This window comes from Cydia pomonella, chromosome 18 (assembly GCF_033807575.1).
Source record: "Cydia pomonella isolate Wapato2018A chromosome 18, ilCydPomo1, whole genome shotgun sequence".
NCBI classification, from domain to species: Eukaryota; Metazoa; Arthropoda; class Insecta; order Lepidoptera; family Tortricidae; genus Cydia; species Cydia pomonella.
This window is the reverse complement of record NC_084720.1, coordinates 16,285,199-16,303,322: the sequence shown is the minus strand read 5'-3', so window position 1 is coordinate 16,303,322 and position 18,124 is coordinate 16,285,199. Positions and strand designations below refer to the sequence as shown.

The 18,124-nt window shown below is 39.2% G+C and overlaps 1 protein-coding gene across 1 annotated transcript in view; it reads right to left on the bottom strand.

Annotated features, from left to right (window-relative positions):
- The window catches only part of LOC133527942 (meckelin-like), a 96,275-nt gene that overhangs the window by 61,925 nt on the left and 16,226 nt on the right, over positions 1 to 18,124 (bottom strand). The window contains exons 10-15 of the mRNA XM_061865143.1: positions 13,345 to 13,486; positions 10,453 to 10,587; positions 9,100 to 9,225; positions 5,039 to 5,126; positions 4,089 to 4,210; positions 2,811 to 3,034 (exon numbers count right to left, since the gene is read on the bottom strand). Coding sequence (XP_061721127.1) covers positions 2,811 to 3,034; positions 4,089 to 4,210; positions 5,039 to 5,126; positions 9,100 to 9,225; positions 10,453 to 10,587; positions 13,345 to 13,486 — 837 coding nt within the window. The remainder of the gene's footprint in view (positions 1 to 2,810; positions 3,035 to 4,088; positions 4,211 to 5,038; positions 5,127 to 9,099; positions 9,226 to 10,452; positions 10,588 to 13,344; positions 13,487 to 18,124) is intronic.

Below are 18,124 nucleotides of genomic sequence, written 5' to 3'. Positions count from 1 at the left end.
CAGTTTACGTTTTTAGTTTTAAGTACTAAATATGTGTAGTTAATAAAGAAATTATGTACCGATTTGTAGTTGATTTTCATTCTTGATAGTTCTCGGTAATTTACAGCAGTAGAAGTTACATCTTTTAATTATAATTAATAATTACAAGATGTAATCTACTTCTGACTCATCGATAACGGATTTATCGATGTTTCATTTTGTCAAACACTAATTTGTGCCACAAAAACTTCTGTCTGCAAATGACGAACATTATTCGGTAACATAATAACATATTTGACACGTAATCTTATAAACTGTAGATCTGTGGTAACATAAAAGAGGAGCGAATCTTGAGTTTACGACGGTCATAACATAACATTTCGCCATCAGTGGACAAAAAGAGATAAAAATATAATTGCCTACAAAGTGGGAGTGGGATGGTTTACAACTGTTGCAACGAAGTGTGAGATCCATTGATATTATTTATTCCTCAAATTTGCTTACCAACACGCCTTCAATCTCGATAGATCCAACCAGTAGATCCAACATGTGGGCCGTATGCTTGTTTGCCATCGACGTAGTACAAAAAAAGCCCATAAAGTATCCTATACATTTATTTCCCAAAGTAAAACATTGCATCCTGTAAAATTCAACCTCATTTTGTATGCCCCAGAGTTATGTCGCTTTCATGCTAAAACGTTTTTTCAATATGAAATAAAATGCTAAGCGCTATGAATAGAATCTTCGTTCTCATTCTTCGAATCGGGCCGTTTATGTACTCAATGGACGGGCAGCTTTACCGACGACAGTTAAAGGGTAGTTTATGAGCTGTGACAGTTGTTAGCGAGCACTATTGACACGGTGACCCGAGATACTTCGATCGTGTATTATATTCTCTTAGGTCTTAGCTCGAATGAGAGCGAGGCGAGCACTTTGTAGAACCTAGTGATTTCAGTCTAACTTGTCGGGCCGAGCTGACTCTGCGTCAAATAAAAAATCCTAGGCGCTAAGAGTATGAATACCTATTTTTATCCAGTCCAATCCCAGTCCAATCAGCATACTAAACACCATTGCAGATCGATATGAGGGGCGCTTCCAGAAGCACTGGAACCTTTTACATTGCTCACGGGGTTATGTTTGATGATTGTTTCACTGTGATAAATATAATATATAGTTATACTAAAACTTTTTGTTACTAACAACTATGGATATCTTTCTGAAATAAATGATTTGAAATTGAAATGTATGGACGGGCAGCTTTACCGACGACAGATAAAGGGTAGTTTATGAGCTGTGACCGTTGTTAACGAGCACTATTGACACGGTGACCCGAGATACTTCGATCGTGTATTATATTCTCACAGTGCTAGTTAGAGGGAGTCAAGCTCTTGGCAGAACCTGTGTAGTGTGACTTATGGACGGACAGCTTTACCGACGACATTTAAAGGGTAGTTTGTGAGCTGTGCCCGTTGTTAACGAGCACTATTGACACGGTGACCCGAGATACTTCGATCGTGTATTATATTCTCACAGTGCTAGTTAGAGGGAGTCAAGCTCTTGGCAGAACCTGTGTAGTGTGACTTATGGACGGACAGCTTTACCGACGACATTTAAAGGGTAGTTTGTGAGCTGTGACCGTTGTTAACGAGCACTATTGACACGGTGACCCGAGATACTTCGATCGTGTATTATATTCTTACAGTGCTAGTTAGAATGAATCGAGCTTTTGGTAGAACCTGTGTAGCGTGATTTTAGTCAGACTGGAGCCAAGCGACGTAGGCAAGACAATCGCTATCGCTTCGAAATGAAAAGCTTTGTCTCTGTATCGCTCTTCCATATTAGTGCGACAGTGACAGCTTAGTTGCGTTTCGATCGCTACGGAGCGTAAGCGATTTGCACGTTGGCTACGCGGCGGCCAGATCAAGCTAACGTGAAGCTTCTTCTTTTAAAATATGGCCTCCATCAAATCTATGATGATTTTGCCAATTTCAAGTGTCGTTGTTCAGCAGTAACTTTGATGTGTGGTCGGAGAGCATGACGTTGTTCGGTAGTTGCTAATTCTGCATCGAATTGACAGTGACCGTGTGGAGGTGCCACTATGAAGATCGTGTGATTCACGAAGACGCGTGTCTTGATTCCTATTATCATGTTACTAAAGGTTAGATTTGACAAATCTGCGCGTCATCGTGGATGACACGAACTATAAACGCCACGTATAACATATCGTTACCTCGCCTTGAATTTCGCGCCTTTTTCTAGTGACGGAAATGGCTATAAAAAATTAGCAGAGAAGTAATATTTCGGTGGAATAAATGAAAAAAGTCTTATGTTTGCTAGCTTATCCGTAGTCTACAGACACTCTTCTACTCGTATTTATGACGAGTGGGCAGGGCAGTTATGTCTCGCACAGTCGTCCTACGCAGTACGTGCCATGTTCATTGTTCGTCCACTTGACCCTAGTAATAAATCGCTCTTTGAAGTATAGATAGACATCTTGTCGATTATATAGGTAATGTAATACCAAGTAATACTTATATTGATACATCTTTTGTTAGTACAGACCCTAAAAATGATTTTATTCGGATTTTGTAATAGTTACCTACTACAAATTCGGATTTTATAGTAAGTAGGTACTCTTTTATAATTATTTTTTACTATAACCAAAAAAAATCCTTATCCTTCGTCACACGGGGTGTGAGTTTCCACATGGAATACTCCTTGGAACTATTTATTAAATTACTCATTTTTTCCTATAAAAACTCTTCAAAATTGAAACATTCAAAATGCAACCCTCGTTTGATTCGTGTGTCCTAAAAAATCCTAAAGCTCACCTGCCATGCACATAATGCGCATAAAACTCCTCTTGAAACACCAGCAGCGACAACCCCACACCGTCGCACACGCGCGCTACGCCCAGCGTCGGGGACCCCGCTATCCGATCCCACACCCACTGCGCAAGCAGTACGGCGGTGTAGGCCGCCCACCACGCCAGTGTTCCCACGGCCCAGGTGTAGCTTGCGCTGTTGGGCAAGGTGAGTTGCCAGGGAGAAAGGACCTGTAAGAATAAGGGACAGTAGAGGCAGAGGCTATGCCCGACTTGGGCGATCCCAAGCCCACTGTGATTTCCCAGTGGGCGTGGGATTTCTCTTTTTTTAATCTTTTATTGGTAGTAGTACTTATTTTATGACAATTTCAAAGAATAATATTTATTGAAACACATAATGGCTAAGGCATTTATTTTTCGCTAATTTGACGTCTAAAATAAATATTTAATATCTGGGAGCTGGGAGAACGAGCTTTGCTCGGAAAACATATAAAAACTCAACAATGCGCGTTTTCTCAGAGATAAGAAATCGATTCCTTAGCTAGATCCGTTTTCGGGATCTCCGAAATATATATATACGAAAATTGCTCGTTTAAAGGTATTATATATAAATAAAAATAAGATAGTCATAGTGTTGTGTTCCTGCCGGTAAGGTTGCCAGAGCTCAACGAGAGGAGGGAGGGTTGTTAGAGTCGGCAACGCGCATGGGCGTACATAAGCTATGGCGACTGCTTACCATCAGGCGAGCCGTATGCTTGTTTGCCATCGACGTTATATAAAAAAAAGATATGCCAGTTTTATTCGGTACCTAAATTAATGTTGCATCCGCCGACCTCACATAAGTAAACAATCGAATTCGGTGACCGGAATAATTCAAATGTGCCATTGGTTGGTTACGTCGCTATATGTGTCGATGCATACCAAATTTGCTAAAATCCACGCCATTTCATTTACGATAGTACCGAATAAATGTCAAATCGGAGTATTACATTTTGAAGACAATATTGATATAGGTACGTCGGTAACATGTCGCAACTACGAAATATGTTTGCCCGATGTTTCATTTGACCGAACGCGTTTTTTCCAAAAACCGTTAAATTTTCCAAACTTTTGAAAAAAAGCATTCTGTGGGTAAGTTAGTTGAGATTGGTAACGCTTCTAAAAATTCAACGTTTCTAGGAAACACGCGTTCGGTCAAATGAAAATTTCAGGGTTTCAAGGAAAGTTTTCGGAGATGAGATAGATAACCACGTCGACGTATTTATTGACAGATAATGAAACTTACATGCAAAATAACGAGAGCCAGCGCTACAGTATACCCAGGGTTGGCTCGTCTCTTCGTCTGCATTGAGGACCATTCTCGAGCTACCATCATGGTCTTCCACAAATTGTTGTCAGCTATTGTATCTGTTGACCAAATTAAAAAAATAGATTATTAACTGCTCGTGCCCTGTACTACTTACTCGAAACGGGCCACTCGTAGCGATACTGAAATAGATAATATGGCCCTGGCTATAAGTAATATTTTCCTGGCTGTATGTAATATAATATGGACCTGGCCATGACATGACTGATCGACGAGATAAGCTTGGAGGGCAATTCGAGCTTTATGATCTTTCAGTATGTCACTATCCATGATTCTGAAGTTAAAATCGTCCTGCTGGCCCCGTTTTTAACCACGGTAACAATTGTCACCTAAGAATTTTTCAATCGCGAGCAATTCACCGTATATTGCTGATTCAATAAGTACAGATGTAGTGCATAATTATTTTCCATCGTACTTTCACGGAAACGTACGAACGTGTCTTGCTATTTCAGTCAGTGTCGGTACAAAAAAATTCTGACGGTGACTGAAGTAGCATGACAAATACGAACGTTTCCGAGAAAATACGATGAAAAACAATTATGCACTACATCTGTAAATATTAACGCTAAATATCGTTGTTGCTTTTCAACCCAAATATTAACAGGAAATTGTTATTGTCAGTTGGCACCTTGGTGCAATAAGTCGCCCAACTTCAAACTCGGATAAATCCAACTCGATTTTGCGATATTGGTATTAAGATGTGATTAAGATAAAGTAATAGGGTAGATATTTCCTAAGAGGGTTGAATGGATTTATCCGAATTTGAAGTTAAGCGACACAAATGGGCCCCTGGTTGTCAGTTTGATGAAATTATTTTGTTGTAAATTACAGTTTTGTTTTAAGTTAGAATTGATTTAAATTTTACTTACCCTTCATTGGTGGATTATATTCTGACCAATCCAGAAAGAAGATGTCACAGCGACATTGCCGCCAGTTTACCCAAGCTGTTTTGATTGCCTAAAAATATACAAAACAAGTATTTATTAAGAGCAATTCCTAGCTGAGCAACTTTTCAAATCTCGAATTTTTGAAGCTATGTTTCTGTCGCGCTGCGGTGGGCGGGAGCCGGAGCTATCTAAGTGTGAGTGCGCGCACACAGACGCGAGACTCCGTTCCGTTGACATCGTCCGCGAGCCAGACGGAATTTATTCTGCGCTGCCCGACGCAAGTTGTTTTTGTTGTTACCACGTAATATTGTTTTTCATTTTTATATTATACTGTATCTATTACACCCTAATACCAAACACCCTATCACCTGTACTAAATGTATTTTACACCTATGATGACGAAATAATAAATGATTGATTGATATTAATTACCATATAGGTAAAAACTGCAAAAAAGAATGATGTCTCAGCTTCGGTTGTCATCGTACAGTCAAGTGCAAAAATATGTATCGAAAGAATCGTCTCATAAATATGGTACTACGCTCTTATTACACTGGAATAAGATGCTATGGGACATATTTTTGAGTAAGATGTGTACACCCATATTTTTACACTTGACTGTACCTATCCGATCAATAAGTTGGGAGTGATCATGGTGTGTTGTGAAATTTTGTAAGTAGGTATAAATATACCTATGGTTAAACAACAATCTATTTAACTTGTAGTACGATGGGGCTAAACTTGGGCCGCCTTATTGAAGAACGTATCGCAATGACAATCTGGGTAAAGTATGTTGGGATAATGCCGGACAATTTTGGGACCAATTGAGAGAACTCGTGAAAAAATATTTTTTCGAGATCTCAACACGTGACAGATTCTTGAAGTACGTAGCGAATCGTTAAATAATAACCGTAGATTCGACCTGAATTTTGGTAATCTTCAATATAGAACGGTTTTAGTTTTGTACCTGTGTAAAGATGAGACATACTTTTTTTTAGGGTAACGAGTGTTTTGCCATCAAGGGAGAACATTGGATGGTGAAAAAAACTTGCTTCTAATGGAAAGAGGTATCACAAAGAAATAGGTCCGGTGTCTACCCTTTTGTATCCGATCTTAACCCGGATACAAAAATTGGTAAAATTGTGGCTCTCAAACTTTGATACCTATGTCATAAGGCAATTTGATAAGTAAACAATGTGCAAAGAAACCTCTTATTGTAAGGTTTACCCGAAGTAATAAAAAAAAAACCACTAAAATAATAGATACGTTGCGTAGTTTTGACAATTTAAGATTTCGTGAACTGTACAGGTTTAGGGAAAGTGTAAATGTATTGTTTATTGAATGGAATGTACTGGAAGATATGAAGTACTTAAGTAGGAGGGACAAAAATCAAAATAAAAAATAATCGTGCCCAGTCATTTTTAATGAAGGTCGCCAAAAAAATAAGAATCAAACTTAGAAATCACTAAAAACTTAAAAACTTAGAAAGACTAAGTAGTTCTTTAAAAAGGTCAAGGTCACTGAGAGCCCATCTTGAAGTATGGAAAATAATTAAAATTGCGATTTTGTTGGTTTAATTTTGCAATTATGTATATATATAGTTGATATACAATCTTTTTTTTTTTGATAAAATGTAAGGATCGTATGTAAAGAGTAAAGTAAATATATAGGAAAAGAGAGCCCTCTTGAAGCATTTTAAGGAAACTAATTTCGAAGCCCTATCTCTATTTTTTTTATCCGAAACTAGCAATGTATGTATGCGTGCACATCTACATATGCATCCGTATGTGTAGGTACTTTATTGCGAAAAATTGCTCATTTGCTATCTATTTTACTCGATTTTGTTATAAATTTCAACATGTATCATCATCCCTATACAATATAAATACTCTTTATTGCACACCTCAATAAAAGAAAACAATACAAAAGAAAACATACACATAAGCACAGGTAAACAACATGCGGTCTTATCGCTAAAAGGCAACCTTTGGGTTGCGGAAATTAAAAAAATTACATTGTCAGTAACCGTCACGCTGGTAGTGGTACTGGATAAAAATAATGGTACGAAAGTGTGATCAAGAAAACAATAAATGTGATAATTAAGGTCAGTAGGTAAATTGAAGAAAATTTAAAGTTTGATAATCACTGCTGTTTTTTAAATAGGTAAAGATCTGATTGTGTCTGGTCCGATCTTTACCTGGAAGGGTCAAGATCGGATATCGGTCTACAGCAGTGCTAGGTCTGTTAACACAATTACAAAAACAAACACAGTTTCATCACAATACGCAAAATAAATTACAGAGCGAAGATCGGATAGAAGGAAGAATTCGCGAAATTTACCTTGCTCTCTGTGATTGCACATAGCACAAGCCCGACTCCCTGAGCGACGCGGGGACACTGACAGTCGAGGCGCAATGAAATGGCGTCTTACACAATGTTGCCAACATTAAAAAATAAAGCCAAATTAGGGGGAAATGAATGTCCTACGTTCTTCATCCGCATCCGGTATTTTTCCAACATACCTTAATCGTTGAACCGCCGCATTTCTAAATGGCCCTTATTTTGATATCGGCTAGCCGTAATGTAATACGGCGGATTATACAATACGACTGCGATACTTATATATAAATCCCCTCGTCAATGTAATTTCATTAAATTTGCTATCTAGTGGCAAATATCAAAGTAGTTATCTTTTACTTGTGACGCACAAGTGTGAGCAATGTAAAATACTATATTTCTAAGTTGCCTACTACGTAATAAAAGAAAATGTGATTATTAAATTATAATACGAAAGGTGGTAAAATCGCAAAATGCTGTCGTTTTATTTAAAATAATGAAATAATTAGACCAGTTCCGAAAGTACCGGGAAATCCCAGTTCTTTAAAACAGTACCGGTTCTGCAATCCCTAATAAGGATGTTATGCCCATCACTATTCCTTCTGTGTACGTATATTTAGAAACTGTCTCCGCCTCCAATTCGTGCGATAAGGACAACTGCAGCTCGGACCGAAATTCACTCGCAAAAAACTCAAAAATCGAGGTTTCGCTCTCGACTGTTTCCTCCTCCAAAACGCAACTAATCATTATGAAATTTTAGAAATTGCAAGAGGAAGAAATAATCTATGCCGCTATGTTTTGATTTTTTGGATATTTTTTGTCATATTTGTATACTGTGCCTTTTTTTACAGCCAATTCAATTTAGCCGTTTTTGCGATTTTCGAGGCGCTGTATCTTTCATCAAAATAAAATAATCCAAAAAAGCAAAACATAGCGGCACAGATATTGATGATATTGATCTTATTTGAAAAAATCACTGCTCTAGGTTAAAAATCCAGGGAGGAATCAGTCGAGAGCGTTTGTATGGAAAAATCGCAACTAGGAATTCCTCTTAAAAACGCTGCATTTTGCCGCAGTGCAAGTATATATAAAGGAGAATACAAATGCTCTGCCGATGGTTCTTCCGGGATCACCGGCGGCAGCGTCAGTCCATGTCAGCCTGCCTCAGCTGCTTAAGCGTGCAGCGCCTATTTGTATAGTACTTTTAGTGATATGGACGTGAAGACAAATGCTCTGACGGTGTGCTCTCCAGCAGTCGCTTGCGGCAACGTCAGTCCATATGAGCCTGCGTCATCTGCTAAAGCGTGCAGCGCCTATTAGTACAGTATCTTTATTTATATGGACGTGAAGACGAATGCCCTGACGGTGTGCTCTCCAGCAGTCGTTTGCGGCCACGTCAGTTCATATGAGCCTGCGTCAGTTGCTAAAGCGTGCAACGTCTATTAGTACAGTACCTTTAGTGATAAAGAGGAGTAGACGAATGCCCTGACGGTGTGCTCTCCAGCAGTCGCTTGCGGCAACGTCAATTCATGTGAGCCTGCTTCAGCTGCTAAAGTGTACAGCGCCTATTAGTACAGTACCTTTAGTAATATGGACATGAAGACGACTGCCCTGACGAAGTGCTCTCCAGCAATCGCTTGCGGCAATGTCAGTCCATGTGAGCCTGCGACAGCTGCTAAAGCGGGCAGCGTCTATTAGTACAGTACCTTTAGTGATACGGAGGAGTAGATGAATGCCCTGACGATATGCTCTTCTGCAGTCGCTGGCGGCAGCGTCAGTCCATGTGAGCCTGCTTCAGCTGCTAAAGCGTGCAGCGTCGCCAACCACGCCGCCTAGTGCCGACAGTTATTACCAATTGGGTATTTGATTAACAAGTAAAATCAGTTTTGTTTTCTGAACTGTCTGCAATCACTAGAGAATTTATACAAAACATAGACATGTGGCAACACGGTCAAGTTACTTACTCTTTATAGTTCTTTCCTATTAATTAAATACATAGCTGCGGGCTAGGTTTTTCCATGAATTTTCTAGTGCTTTATTTTGTGCATGGTGAGAAATAATGTATTTTAAATATACTCAACATCCCTTTTGTATTTACATGATTGTAATATGTTTCGATTAATCAGTTAACTGTGTGGATAATGCTTCATTAGACGCTAACGCACATCTGATACCTACGTATGTACCTATTGCAGTTTCAGCTCCCTGCGCATGCACACGCTCTTTGTCATGTTTGGAGTGAAAAATTGACAGCAATTGATAGTAATATTACAGCTGACATATAATTCCATACATTACAACCGGGTGTGCACGCACATGCGATCAAAGCATGAGCAGCCGAATTAAACAGCTGATGTGTGACAAATGCCAATCGAAAATTAAAATAGTATCGTTATGACAGATGCAACGAAACGTCACCACAGAATAAATAATAGTACTACGTACCGTACAGAAAGAAAACTTCCTACAAAACTGAAGCTTGACAGCGATTCAGGGCCGAATAACGTTGTCCCTTTCTAATGTATGGAACTATCCCTTTCGGCTCTTTAGGGTTGTCAAAATTCATGAGATTATCTTATATGTGGTTGTGCACGCAAAGGAACGTCAAGTTTTGCGAACCCCAATAATTGCTCGGAGCAATGCTGAGCCGAACGGAGCCGAGAACGCCTGCCCGCACAGCCAACGTACATATCGTTCACGCTCCGTGGCGAACGAAATGCAACTGTCACAGTCTCACTAATATGGAAGAGTGATAGAGAGAGATGACTACGCTACGCTACGTGGGCTGACACTCTAGTTTCCTCCCCATGACGTCACGTAATCCTTTCCATAAATTATTTAAGTTTCGATTGACTAACAATTATGTAGGTCGCAGACTGGATGCACTCGGCCGGCGGCGCGGCGAGTGGCAAATCAAAGTCATTCATACATTGCGCTCCACCAAATGTGTGAACAGCCTTGATTTGCCGCTCGCTGCACGGTCTCGTGCGTCCAGTCCGGGGCCTTATCACTTGGCTAGCCTGGCGGTGGTAGAGTTGTAGACCGATGGTAATACTTACAAAATACATTGCGTCAGCTATAGCTCCGGCTAGCAAAGGCAGCAGAGATATTTGGAGTCCACCTCTGCGCACAACGCCCCGCCACTGCACCAAAGCATAGCAGGATAGTAGAGCGCCGAGCACTCCTCCCCATATCTGGCAGAAATTATAAAAATTACATTAAGATTCAAAGCGTTGCCAATCAGTAACTCCTACATATAAATAACTTTTAAAATGGCTCCTACGAAAATTTTACGCGATTTGGTAGTTGGTGCATGTACAGTAATAATGTTCAAGGAATTTAAATCAAAATATATAGAAAATGTAGCATACCTATTGTGCTTCGATCTTTATGTGTTAAGAAACTTATTGCTTTCCACGAACCTCAAGCCCTTTATGCACGCCAGCGCTGGGCAACTCATGCTGAACTATTAAGATAGTTATGATAGAGCTAGTGTACCGATTCGTGTACTGCGCTTTGATCGTCATTTATTAAGCAGATTCATATAATGTTATGAATATATAACTTACCTAACTCTCATATTCTTGTACTTCTTTATAACATTCTTTTCAACCCCTCCACCCCTCTATATCTTAAAAAGCGTTTCAACTATCTTTCCTCGGTGCGCTGTGCGGAGATGCATCTCCTTGTTCCACCACCTTCATCATCAAAATTTTATAGCAACTCTTTTTCTTTTCGTGCTGTTCGGCTGTGGAATGCTTTGCCATTAGACATTAGACGTGCTAAATCCCTTCCCGTTTTCAAAAATCTTTTGAAGACTCACTACCTTTCGCTGCCTTAACTTGCCTTTATTTATGATTGTATAATATATAATGTATGTATGTATGTATATATGTATTTATTTTATTAGTATGTGGGTATGTATTATATTGTTTGCGTCTTCATTTTGTTGAATTATATGTATATCGGCACTACCCGTTCAATGTTGTAAGTTCATAGTTTCCTGCTACCCAAAGGTTGTCTGGAAGAGATCGCTTCTTAGCGATAAGACCGCCTGGTGTTACCTAACTTTTACGTGTTTTTTCATTTCCTGTCTATTTTTAAATGTATGGTGCACAATAAAGAATATTTACTTACTTACTTACTTACTTACCTTAAGCCCCTTCAGTACACCGGCACTAGGCATCTCATGCTGGATTCTCAGGGTAGTTGTGACGGAACGAGTAAACGTCCACTTCATGGCGTATTGTGCTCCGATCGTCATGTGTTATGATACTAGTTCTCACGTACCTCAAGTCTCTTCAATTATACACCGGCGCTAGGCATCACATGCTGTATTCTCAGGATAGTTGTGATGGAACGAGTATACGTCTGCTTCGTGGCGTATTGTGCTTCGATCGTCATGTGTTATGACACTAGTTCTCACGTACCTCAAGTCCCTTCAATACACCGGCGCTAGGCATCTCATGCTGGATTTTCAGGTTAGTTGTGATGGAACGAGTATACGTCTGCTTCGTGGCGTATTGTGCTTCGATCGTCATGTGTTATGATACTAGTTCTCACGTACCTCAAGTCTCTTCAATTATACACCGGCGCTAGGCATCACATGCTGTATTCTCAGGATAGTTGTGATGGAACGAGTATACGTCTGCTTCGTGGCGTATTGTGCTTCGATCGTCATGTGTTATGACACTAGTTCTCACGTACCTCAAGTCCCTTCAATACACCGGCGCTAGGCATCTCATGCTGGATTTTCAGGTTAGTTGTGATGGAACGAGTATACGTCTGCTTCGTGGCGTATTGTGCTTCGATCGTCATGTGTTATGACACTAGTTCTCACGTACCTCAAGTCCCTTCAATACACCGGCGCTAGGCATCTCATGCTGGATTTTCAGGTTAGTTGTGATGGAACGAGTATACGTCTGCTTCGTGGCGTATTGTGCTTCGATCGTCATGTGTTATGACACTAGTTCTCACGTACCTCAAGTCCCTTCAATACAACGGCGCTAGGCATCTCATGCTGGATTTTCAGGTTAGTTGTGATGGAACGAGTATACGTCTGCTTCGTGGCGTATTGTGCTCCGATCGTCATGTGTTATGATACTAGTTCTCACGTACCTCAAGTCTCTTCAATTATACACCGGCGCTAGGCATCACATGCTGTATTCTCAGGATAGTTGTGATGGAACGAGTATACGTCTGCTTCGTGGCGTATTGTGCTTCGATCGTCATGTGTTATGACACTAGTTCTCACGTACCTCAAGTCCCTTCAATACACCGGCGCTAGGCATCTCATGCTGGATTTTCAGGTTAGTTGTGATGGAACGAGTATACGTCTGCTTCGTGGCGTATTGTGCTTCGATCGTCATGTGTTATGACACTAGTTCTCACGTACCTCAAGTCCCTTCAATACACCGGCGCTAGGCATCTCATGCTGGATTTTCAGGTTAGTTGTGATGGAACGAGTATACGTCTGCTTCGTGGCGTATTGTGCTCCGATCGTCATGTGTTATGATACTAGTTCTCACGTACCTCAAGTCTCTTCAATTATACACCGGCGCTAGGCATCACATGCTGTATTCTCAGGATAGTTGTGATGGAACGAGTATACGTCTGCTTCGTGGCGTATTGTGCTTCGATCGTCATGTGTTATGACACTAGTTCTCACGTACCTCAAGTCAAGTCCCTTCAATACACCGGCGCTAGGCATCTCATGCTGGATTTTCAGGTTAGTTGTGATGGAACGAGTATACGTCTGCTTCGTGGCGTATTGTGCTTCGATCGTCATGTGTTATGACACTAGTTCTCACGTACCTCAAGTCCCTTCAATACACCGGCGCTAGGCATCTCATGCTGGATTTTCAGGTTAGTTGTGATGGAACGAGTATACGTCTGCTTCGTGGCGTATTGTGCTTCGATCGTCATGTGTTATGATACTAGTTCTCACGTACCTCAAGTCCCTTCAAAACACCGGCGCTAGGCATCTCATGCTCGATTTTCAGGGTAGTTGTGATGGAACGAGTATACGTCTGCTTCGTGGCGTATTGTGCTTCGATCGTCATGTGCGTGCTGAGAGACTTGCTTCTCTGCATACTGAGAGGAAATAATTATACTTTTAATTTTTTTTTAGTAATAAGATTGTTTATATGCCATTTCAAACATGTTTTTGAAAATAAATTTAACTTTATGCTGTATAAAACTTCTTGATCATAAGCTAGATTGAATTCAATAAAATTTGTGCCACGTATATTGAAAGCCGACACGACGTTCAGTTAATTTCTCATCAACGCATCAGCGTGGGCGATCTTTAAAGTCGTATCAAATTTAGATCAAAAGCATAACAAGATCTTAAATCTGAATCGGGCTCCAATATAAATTATTTAAACTCCATTAACTTTGGGCTATTGCCTAAGTACATTTAAGGAAACTAAATGCCAGAGAAACCTAAGTCTTTGTTGTTTTTTTTTGTTATCGTAAAAAGTAATTAATAGCGGTTTTATATCACGGACAGTATCTCTAAATTCACCAAACAATTGAAAACTTGGACATATCAAAGACATTTCGAATAGCAATCGTCCGAGATATTACTTGCCTTTAGTTGCAAATGTATAAACTCATAATAAACAATAATCAATGTGTTAACGGGCCCTAAGTGTACACGTTCATAGGCGCTTTATCAGATGAAGATAAATCTAAAAAGAAGATAAAGATAAAATTGATTATCTCCAAAATGGAGTTAATTAGAATACCGGTTTCTTTGAGAAAGTTACTTATTTAAAGCTCAGGAATGAACCCGCAAATTTAATGAACAGACTTAAAAAAACACCATGTATTTAGTTAACTAAAAGTAGGTACCCATTATTGAGCGGCATAAAGGGTTCAAAATGAACTAAATCCGACTTTGTTGTTAAAACAATGCCAAATTTCATGTGTGTAGATTATATAGGCTCCAAGTTGTGACGGGGTCAAAAGTAGATAAGAACGTCACTATGAACACCTCGCCCGCTCAACTACTTTTGCTGCTGACTGTAATAAGACCTAAAATTCAACTTTTATACTAAAAACGACTTTAGAAAATCAGAAATCAGAAATCATAGCATTTATTCGTGATAAACTATGACATACAAAAGTATACCATATACCACGAAATGGTCCCGCCTCAGCATTAATGCTAACCCAAAAGTCAGCGCTGATCTTCCGGCGAGCCCATTTGTGGGTCACGAACGCAGCTGTACGACACTTTAAATATGTTAAATTAACAAAATATATTTTGACAGACGCTTTCGCGCCCAAAACTCTCTTTGAAAATTGTGTGACGTCACAGTTTACGGTTTGACACATAACTACATATACACGTAGAAGATACGAACTGTCAACTGACATTTGTCATTTGTTGTTTATCGCCTAACTGTCAACAGTGTCAATCCTAGAGTTGTGACGTCATCAGAATCTTCAAAGACTTTTCTAGTTTGGTCACGTGACGTGTGACAAAAGATATTTTAAATTCAATATTTACAAAAATATGGTCATTACAGGTCCCCTAAAAGTAATTTAACATGTTCTTATAATCCAAATGAATTTATTGGGATACAATTCTGCCCTAGATGGAAACAACCCTATTGTATACCTACTCCGTTACAGTTCGTGTCATCCACGATGACGCGCAGATTTATCAAATCCAACCTTTAATAAGAGTCAAGGCACGCGTCTTCATGAATGAAGCGATCTATAGCGCAACTTATATTGGCGATCGTAAGTAGCACAAAAGCTGCCAAATTTTAAAGGATGGAAGGAGGAGGAGGAGAAAGGAAGGAGAAAGGATTTTTAAAGGATCGGCAACGCGCATGTAACACCTCTAGAGTTGCAGGCGTCCATAGGCTTCGGTGACTGCTTACCATCAGGCAGGCTGTATGTTTGTTTGCCACCGTCGTGATATTAAAAAAAATCCCATTGTCATCCCACGTTCTTGTGACATATAACATATTATATGTCGACAAAGTAACACGGGCAACGTTCTAAATCATTTCAGAGACTGAGAAACTGTATAAAAGCTGTTTTTAGAACAAAGGAAATACCTTCGGGATATGAAACAAAAGTAGATAACATGCTTTAGGATGGTATTCCGACTGTCCAATTTCTTGGTCCCATGTGCATAGCGTCTCACTCTCTCATTAAGCAAAATGTGAGACGTAAATACATATTGGACCGAGAAATTGGACAGGTGGAATACCAGCCTCACATACACGTGTTTCTAAATTTATTGAGCCAGTATGTGCTCATTCATTTAACCAAAACTTGAAACAAACATGGCGGATATCCTTTATTCAAACAAATTAAATAAAACCTAAGTAGTATTATACTAATAAATAATAATTAAAAAAAAATAACTTTATTTAGCTACATGATAGCTCACAACTGCTTACAAGTAATAAATGATACAAGGTGAACTTACCATTGTAAATAATTTATAAACAAGTTTTAAGGTAAATGCAATGAAACATTGAGTAAGCGTCATCTGATCCCCGTACTAGTAAAAACTGTATCACGGTGGATCAGGATTCCCCTTGTCGTTGTTTACATTAATGTGTAATTATTATAACTATTTAATATTAATATAACATGACTTTTCTTATCGTTAGATATGAGGGTAAGTTAAAGTTAAACACAAAAGAAATAAAACTGTTGGAAGTAGCAGACAACTAATTAGTACGCGACAGTCGCACCAACGCAAAAGGACGCATGTCACTAAGGACTAGCGCTAACATACGACCCTCCGCTGCAACGCGGCACGGCAGTGCGTATAACTAGTAAACAAGTAGTATATGCAAAGCAAGCCGATCAACTTATTAAGGATAAATTATACTATTAACCAATAATTATTTGCTATTGACTCTTCCGATTATTTAACTAGGTGAGTATGTGTAGGGTTGGTAGTGTATCAGTTTGTTTTATGTATTCATGTGGTTGTATGTGTGTGTATGTGTGTGTGTATGTGTTTGAGTGAGTGTTTTGTGTGTGTATGTGTGCCTGGCCATTTACTTAGTAATTAGTTGTTCCGTGTTTTCATAGTTCAGTGATTTCATGTATTTTTCCAACATCAATTTACAGGGATATCTTGTAAGTTGTCGTAAATTTATCTTTTTGTTTACTTTGTTGTAAATAGTTGGACCTAGAACAGTTATGAATCTCTTAGCGAACTTAGTTTTGCATTTAGGAACCACGTATACAATGTCATGTCTTCTTCGTGATGCTGAAAAAGCTGGTTGATTTTTGTGTTGCGTCAGAAGGAGATGTTTAATAAACAATTGCCTTACTGTTAGAACACAGGAGTCATTGTAAATAGATGTGGTTGGGTAAAGAAAGTTTTTAAATAACATGACTTTTAATACCGCCCTTTGTGATCTCTATAGCTTAAGCATGGTCGTTTTAGCTGCACCTCCCCAAATATTGATGCAATAACATATGACGGACTGGCACAGTGCATAATAAATTGAGATTAAGAGTCTCTGGTCACACACATGTCTTAACGATTTGAAAACGTAGATCATTTTCCGAACTCTGTTGGTAAGACTGTTAATATGTTCTTGCCAGCGAAGGTTTTTATCTACTTGTAAGCCTAGATATCTTATTGATGTAGTCTCAGTAATCACATGGCAGTCACAGATTCTATTCCTATCACAGTCTACATGAGCCTTGATGGATATCGTATCCTCTGCAGGTCGATATTTATCTCTTATACTAAAATTGATGAGCTTAGTTTTAGTTAAGTTAAGCGTAAGTAAATTTTGAGTTAACCATTGTGTGACTAAATCGAAACCCTTTTGAGCAATATTATTAACTTCTGACCAAGATTCTCCGTAAAATACTATCACAGTATCATCAGCAAAGGTTATTATTTGTGCGTTGGTGAGTTTAAGTCTACAGAGATCGTCTATATACACGAGAAAAAGGGTTGGCCCAAGGACACTGCCCTGAGGCACACCATAATTAATAGGTTCTTCTGTACTATATCGGTCTCCCACTCTTACTGCCTGAGTCCGGTCGGTCAAGTAGTCCTGGATATACTATATGTAATTTTGTTTAAAAATTACAATATATTAGTAAATTGTTAACCAAGGGATGAAAGGCACTCAATAGTCCGAGACCGAAATGGTCGGCCCGATTCGAAGAATGAGATACGATAACGATTAAGTTCTTATTTAGATATCGTTTGTATGTCGTATAAATGACGGAAGCAGCTCGATTCCGGCAACCAATGTCAATTTGACGTTAGAAATATCGTAGATAGATCTTATTGGGATCACAGCGGAATCGAAATAAACGTCAATTTTGACATGTCGTTTAGTTGTCGATCTTTCAAAGACCTTTTAAAGATCTTAAACGTGTCTTAATAATTCTTCGAATCGGGCCGGGTGTGGTGGTGTTGGCCCGAGTTAAGCACTCTACTTTTCATTTCAGTTGGAAAGTAAAATACATGTGTATTAAAAAAACCGGGCAAGTGCGAGTCGGACTCGCGCACGAAGGGTTCCGTACCATTATTTATAAAAACGGCAAAAAAAAATATGTTTGTTGTATGGGAGCCCCTCTTAAATATTTATTTTATTGTTTTTAGTATTTGTTGTTATAGCGGCAACATAAATATATCATCTATGAAAATTTCAGCTATCACGGTTCATGAGATATAGCCTGGTGACAGACGGACGGACGGACGGACTGCGAAGTCTCAGTAAT